Source organism: Populus trichocarpa, chromosome 4 (assembly GCF_000002775.5).
Source record: "Populus trichocarpa isolate Nisqually-1 chromosome 4, P.trichocarpa_v4.1, whole genome shotgun sequence".
Taxonomy (NCBI): domain Eukaryota; kingdom Viridiplantae; phylum Streptophyta; class Magnoliopsida; order Malpighiales; family Salicaceae; genus Populus; species Populus trichocarpa.
Genome location: NC_037288.2, coordinates 2606418 through 2613817, shown reverse-complemented (window position 1 = coordinate 2613817; position 7400 = coordinate 2606418). Strand labels below are relative to the sequence as shown.

The window sequence follows — 7400 nt, the reverse complement described above, 5'->3', positions numbered from 1 at the left end:
CTGGATGAGGAGTTGTTATGACATGAATATATGTTGATTTCTTTGTTGGTAGAGTCAAAAGGGATGACACTAATTTTCTTCATAATTGATAACTATATTGATTGGATTATAATTCAAAGTATACTACTTTAATTTGTTTTTTCAACACCGCTTATGAATATATGTTATTCTTCACTAAGTACAAAGGAAATTGTCGTGAAGAATATCAAAGAGGTAGTTTGGTAAGCCAGCCATCTTGATCAATGAAGGATGACTTTGAGAATCGACTGAGCTGTTGTATCGTAAGCTTCTTTTCCCATTTCACACGATTCAAAGTGTTTGCTCCTGGTCCTTTACAATTAGCCTCCATATAGGTTATATTATCCCTTGAAAACATGAAAATGAAAATGAAAATGAAAATGAAAATCAAGATATATTAATATAAAATAAGAAACGGTGGATATATAGATTTGGAGTTCTGCATAACTTACTCATGCCCTACATAATCCCAAGCAAACCACCCTTCAGGTTGTACAACGTCAGATAAATATGTATTGTAATATATTACTGTTGAATATCCTCTATAAGCCCTCCCAAGGTAAGCTTTAACACCCTTAACTCCAGTAACATAGCAACGAGAAAATACAAAACCATTGGTATCATTATGAAACTCCTTGCCTTGAGCTGTTATAAAACCTCCACCGGTAACATTTATTATACAACCCTGCATCAACCATAACATATATTTCACAACAAATTAAAAATAGTAACCCTGAGAGGTGTAGTTCAACTGGTCAGACCCCGAGTTTGTTCTTCAGAAATTACCAGTTCTAGTGCCACAAACCTCAGGACCCTGAGTATGTGTGTGGGGGGGGGGGGGGGGGGAGGTTTCAGTGCACAACCCATTGTAATGTGGTAGTCTAGTGACATGATATGCATGTCCAACCATCTAACAATGAAAAAAGGTGAGGACCTTAAAGTTGCAAAATGATTTTCATGTATAACTTATTGTAAAAAGATTAATACATGACGAGTCTTACTTACCTCATAAAAAGATTGGCCAGCACCATATATAAAATCTACTGATCCTTCAATGTAGCAATTGGAGAAGTGATGGCGGCCATTGACATCCCACAATGTATCTTGAACACCCAAAAAAGCACAATCATAGAAAGCAGACTTATCACCATAAATTCGTGCTGAAAGTGCTGGTAATACACCAGGTGATTTGATTCCATTGTAGGTATTTTGTATCAACCGACGGTTAAATGAATTCTGCATTATTAAAAACAATATGGAATTTAGCTATTTAAAGAACATAATATTGTTACGGATATAGATCATACTAGCGTCGTCCCTGCACTCCTCCATGGCTTGGACAAAATTTATTTATTTTTTTCAACTTAGAAAAAATACATGCACTGACAAAGTTTTTTACACCATTAAGAAAAATTGTAATTGTAAAACCGAAAATATGATACATATGTTTAATAAATAAAAATCACATGTGCCAAAAACTGCCCAAAATTGTTACTGGCATAACAAAAGTGGGCCTTCTAATATAGAAAAAATAAAAAGTAATGATCTTATTCAAAAACAAACTTGAAATTAAATGTAGTTATTTTATTTGAATGAATTTAGAGAAAAAGTGATTCGGGGCTTAATAAAGAGCCCTATGACAATGGGCATGTTCGCAGGTGGAAGAGTGTGGGCACTGTGGATCTATTACATTGATGACTTTCTTCAAAAGAACAAAAAAATCAAACGATATTTGATCGAATAACTCCTTTTTTTTTTTTGCAATTGAATAAAATTTTATAAAATAAGAAGTGTTGCACAAAAACGATACTTTCTAATATAATTAAAAAAAGATATGATCTTATAAAAAAAAGATTGAAAATTTAATGGTATGCAATAAGAACCTTTTTATTTGAATGAACTTAAGAGTAAAATAATATAAAAGAAGAAGAAGAAGAAGAACAAGGTAGGTCAGATGAGTGGATCTGCTTGCCTGGCCCATTGCTGACACAACATGCATATTTTTTTTGTACTAGAGGGTGGACGACGACCAAACTTTTTTTTATACTAAAGGGTGGAAGAAATCCCGTCCACCCTTTATTTGTTTTAAAAAATAGCATAGATGATATATCGTTTGTTATTCTGAATTTCAGCAATCAAATGGTCACTAAAGAATCATGAAATGGATATTTTATACCTAAAAAGTCATTTTAGCCCTTTCTTGACCCAAAAATATCTAAATAAAGTATTTTCATAAAAAAATATAAATTCAAAGGGAAAATTCCGATGATTGGGAATGAATTCTTTTAATAGTTTGTGAAAAACACCGGGTAAAATTTTAAGAAGAAATGGAAGATGTTTTAATGAATCTAGATGGGGTATTAATGTGACAAAATTTTAAACCCTCAGAAATTTGAAAATAAAATAAATAGAAAATAAGTAAATAAAATAAAATTGAGTTTACATACATGATAAATAGGTAAGAAAAAAAGAAAGAATGACATGAAAAAGTGTTGGTGTAAACCCCGGTTGAAAAATCGTTAATAGTATTGTGAAACAGTAATAAGCCTGTAAACAAATTAAATGGTGAAAAAGAAAAATAAATATATTAGGAATAATAAAATGGTCCCGAGAATTTAGTGGAATAATTAGTATAATCCATGGAAGGATGAAATGATAAAATTTGGATTTTTGGTGTAAAATCACCTACCAACCAATTTTACGCTATTGATTATAATTATATATTCATCGTCGGATCGGGCTGAAATTTTACAAGAAGCCTCCTGAAATATTTCTCTATATTAAGTTGAAATATTACTCTATATTAGGGCAATTCAATTGCAGGAAGGTCAAACAAGAATGACAATAGTCAGAAATAAAATAATATATATGTTCATTAATGGTAATTTTATAATTAAGCTGCAAAACTAAAAAATTATCTTTCTTTTCTCCTATAACTGGCGACCAGAATTGGGAAAAAGAAGGATGAAAAGAAAAATAAATTGTGAGAGCATCCACTATTAAAACTCTCTGAGAGAAACCAAAAATGAAGGCAAGATAGTGAGGGAGTGAGAGTTTAAACGCAATCAACACAAGATTTTAGAGAAAAATCAAGTGAGGAAAATGGAATAAAGAGAGAAAGCTCATGGCAAAGATAAAATAAAATAAAAGGAGGAGTTGAAATTCTCGACTGGTTAGCATTTACAGTTCATATTATTGTCGAATAAAATGTTATAAACTTATTTGTACAAGTCTAAGTGAAGATTAATGAAGTTTATGCAAAATTTCTAAATTTTAAATTGGGGTTCTTAGATGAGAAAATGAGAGAAATGAGGAATTGTGATAGTGTGATGTTTTTTTTGGATGAAACCTATATAAATGAACTTAAATGATGCATATTTGACCGCGGGGGGGGGGGGGGGGGGGGGGGGGGGGGGGGGGGGGGGGTTGGGGTTAACGTGACAACATCTCATCTCATAGTTTTTATGCTTGGGTAGCATTTTACAAAATTCTATTTATGTCATGTAATTAAACCAATATGTAGCCTGAGTTGATGCTTTTGGATTTGTAATTAAGCCATTAACTACGTGGGATGAAAAATTTAAGTAATTAAGAGTGTATGTTATCTTTAAGTAATTATGAATTGTAATTAATTTAGTATGTTTAAGCTCGTGTAGTTTAGATTAAGTAAAGTATGGGTAAAGTCCAGGGATTTGTATATTTCTTTGTGTATTCATATAAATTGCATGCATCTTGTAAACTATAGTTATTATAATGGATAATTTCTCACCTTATTAATTAAAAAGCCTCGATGATTGATATTCGATCGTGAAATACTATTTCATGATATACAAGGATGGAGGAGAGAAATCCATGGAAAAAAAAGTTAGGTCTAATTTCTTGTTTATAATATAGTTTAGTGAAGGGAAATGAAACCGAGATTTCGGAGTGTTACACTGAAGACTCTATGAAAGTTACTTAATTTATCCTTTTTCTTACCTCCTAAAACAGTTCAATTGAGTAAATTCTAGCTAATTGAGAGTTTTTTTTTAAAAAAATAAAAATAAAAATGACTATAATGTTTTAAAGTAAAATTCAAGACATAACCTCTGAATGTTTTAAAGAAAAAAATGTATATGATCAACCCAAAAACAACGGAAAAAAGAGGAACACGAAGCAAAATTCTTACCTCGAAGGTTATCCCCTTGACTACAATATTGCTTGGCAATGAGGTAAATGTAGCGCTAGCAGCAGTGTCTTGGTGTGCGTTGTAAGTAACTGTGGTTTGGCGGCGACCGTTTCCTTCGAGAAAAATACATGGTTTCTCGATCGGAATGTTCACTTGCTCTCTGCACATCAGTATCATAATCCGTGACCTATTCTTTCAGTAGAAAAATTCACAAAGTTTCTTCATAAAAAGAAAGTTTGCAAAGTTAAGAGCATAGTAATGGGAGAGAATATCTTACATGTAGATGCCTGCATTGACTTGAACTTTGATCCAGTTGTTGTTATTTTCTGGAATGGAGTCAATGGCACCTTGAATTGTTTTGAAATTCCCTTTGCCGGATGGATCAACAACTATGGTCCTTGCAACTTTAGACCCACCTGTTCCTCGTATACAATTTACAGCTTGAGAGACACCCACAAAAATGGTCATAAACAAAGTGATAACGAAAACAAATGGAGAACGCTGCATTTTTAGGTCAAATGGAGGAGCGAAAGAGCTATAAAATCTTGGAATATTGTGCACCTTACAACAATATTCATGGTCATATATAATCACGTTAATTCTTAGGAATATATTCCTGTCATAGTGCTGTTTTAAGAATGATAGATGAGATTAGATTGCAAAGATGAATTGTTTTTTTTTTCTTTCTAAATATTAAAATTCTCAATTAAGGTAAATGGACCACTAATCTTTAAATCCTCTCCAAAAAGAGAAAATAAATCGTTAAATTTAGTCTTAATTCTCCAATTAATTAATACTCGGATTCAATATTCACTGTCCAGGTCTCTAAATGCCAGGTTGTAGACTATGGAGATCACTTTCAAATTTTTGAAAGAAACAAACAAATTCCTATGGACTAATTGATTTCCAATTTCTTGGTAGAGCACTTTCCTAGAGCAACCTTATTTCATTCTTGAATTGGAATTAATGAATCATATTATTTAGGAAGCTAATGCAACGCTAAAAGGGGAGGTTTTTTTTTTTCTCTTGTTATTTGGGATCATGTTCGATGTATGTTTGAGGCATTTTTAAGAAATAAAAATTCATAAGCAATGTTGGATAATTAATTAATTATTATTAACTAAAACACTACAAAATTTGGGGGGTTTTGATGGTTATGAACAGTGAATTACCTTTCCTTTTATATATATATATATATATATATATTTTTTTTTTGTTTTTGTTTTATTTCCACCTAATTCCATGAAATAAATTTTAAATTATAGTAGATATTAAGACAAATATAAAAGAGAGAGGACCACATTGTAGAACACAAAGAAAATCCATGACCAAACTCAAAGTTTTTATAATTTTTATTTTGATCTAAAAACTCATTTTGTTTATTTTTCAGTCCCTGATTTTAAAAGAGAAGAGAAAGACTTACCGGCCGAAAAACATTGAAAGAAAAAAGAAGTTGTCGGTTGGACACATTTCGACCACAAACAATAAGAATCTTTATGAGGATGAGTTGATCTTCTCGAGAGAAATTCAATGAAAGTGGTTTCTTTCTCTAAACATGGCTGAAAAAATAGATTCAATTCCATTTGGTTTATTTTGATTCAATTAATTTTTGTTTTCTAGAGTGATTTAGAATGATTTAGGGGTGGTTAAGTGCTGTTTTAGATTTATATGATATTTTGGAGATATTTTTAGATAAAAACAAGATAAATATTAGGTTTTTGGGTACAAAATATGAGCCTTAATTTTTCAATCACCTTCAAAATATAAAGGAATGATAGGTTGCTCGCTTTAAAAAAAAAACAAAATCCCGAGAAAATAATAATAATAATAAAGCCTAGGCCTACCTAAGTTATTTTTCTTAAGGTATGGCATGCAGAGGGTTAGCACATCAACTCATGGTCTTTTTATTTTATTCTATTTTAATTAGTATTTTAAAAAAAATTACTTGATAGCCTCCTTATATTTTATATATTTTTACTTTGTATTAATTTTTTATTTAAATTTTAATTAATACACTCTCTCTTTGATCTCTTAAATTATTTTTTCAAGTAGTTTTTTATAATTATTTTGTATTTTTATAATATTTTAAATATATTATTTAAATTATTTGTTTTTTAAAACAACAAAAATATTAATACTAATTAAAAAAATTAATTTTTAAAAATATGTTGTTTATGGCTATTGAAACAATTTGGAGGCGAAAAGAAAATAATGTTTGCCATTGTAAGTCTTTAATTTTTTTTTTTTTGTAATTTTTATATGATTATTCATTTATTGAATATTGAACCTTGACTCACTCAATCTAATAACCTAAGATTACAAGCCCACTAAAAGGTGAAAATGACTTAATCCTGAAACCCGTTGAAAATCGGCCCTAAAACCAAACATTTTAAGGTTGGGCTTTTGTTTTATATATATATATATATTTCAGGGCAAGTCCATTAAAAACAAAAGCCCATTGGATAAACTCTCAGAACATAAATCATTTTATGTAGCCATTACATTAATGTGGCATATAACTACTTATCATGCATGATAATACGGTATATAGTATTTTTTTGAAGTTTATTTAAATTAAAAATGAATTAATTTTTTTAAAATTTTTTAATGTTTATATATTATAATTAAAAAAAAACACTTAAAAAACATCAATTTTAATATATTTTATACAAAAAAAACATTTTAAAAAATTATTAAAAAATAATTTAAACCACAAAAACAAACACTCGATATCTCCATGGTGCTTCATTACATAAGGTTTCTAAAATATTTGCAGATACCCCCAAAAAGAGAGAGAGGGAGAGGAAAGAAGAAGAAAAAACTACAAAATCTTGGAGTTGAAGTTCATTCCTCAAAATGTGGTGCTGTTTACTCATCATCTTCTCTTGCAACTAAGAGTATAAAATTTCTTCCTCATCGTTCTTGTTTTTTTTTCTGTATGATTATTGATTAGCTATCTCATCATCTGCTAATCTAGTTTGCTGTTTGTATTCATAATATGGGCTCCAGATTCATGGACTCTCACCATATAATGTGTTTTAAAAGTATTCCTTGTCATTCACTCCTTTCCCCCCTCCTTGTCTATGCTTTGGCTGCCTTGTTTTGTCATATACACTGTATAATATCATTAAATAATAATAGAACATTATCAAGCTATAGAAAATGCTTCTTTTTAGCTTTCTATACTGCAAATTGCACCATGACTTATGGGTTT

General features: G+C 30.2%; 1 protein-coding gene across 1 annotated transcript; it reads right to left on the bottom strand.

The window, feature by feature from the left end:
- Positions 1-205: 205 nt before the first annotated feature.
- On the bottom strand, positions 206-4693 carry LOC18097453 (probable pectinesterase 55). Its single transcript, XM_052452269.1, has 5 exons — positions 4464-4693; positions 4187-4346; positions 1024-1254; positions 471-703; positions 206-365 (listed from the first exon to the last, which is right to left on the bottom strand). Exons 1-5 carry the CDS (start codon positions 4691-4693, stop codon positions 206-208), a joined length of 1014 nt encoding a protein of 337 aa, XP_052308229.1.
- Positions 4694-7400: the final 2707 nt, after the last annotated feature.

What these genes read in the sequence shown, in the direction of transcription:
- LOC18097453 (XM_052452269.1), bottom strand. Translation starts at nt 4,693, where the DNA reads ATGCAGCGTTCTCCATTTGTTTTCGTTATCACTTTGTTTATGACCATT. An exon ending in TCAAGGGGATAACCTTCGAG is followed by an intron (nt 1,255 to 4,186) that starts GTAAGAATTTTG and finishes TTAATAATGCAG; the next exon opens with AATTCATTTAACCGTCGGTT. An exon ending in CTGGCCAATCTTTTTATGAG is followed by an intron (nt 704 to 1,023) that starts GTAAGTAAGACT and finishes TGGTTGATGCAG; the next exon opens with GGTTGTATAATAAATGTTAC.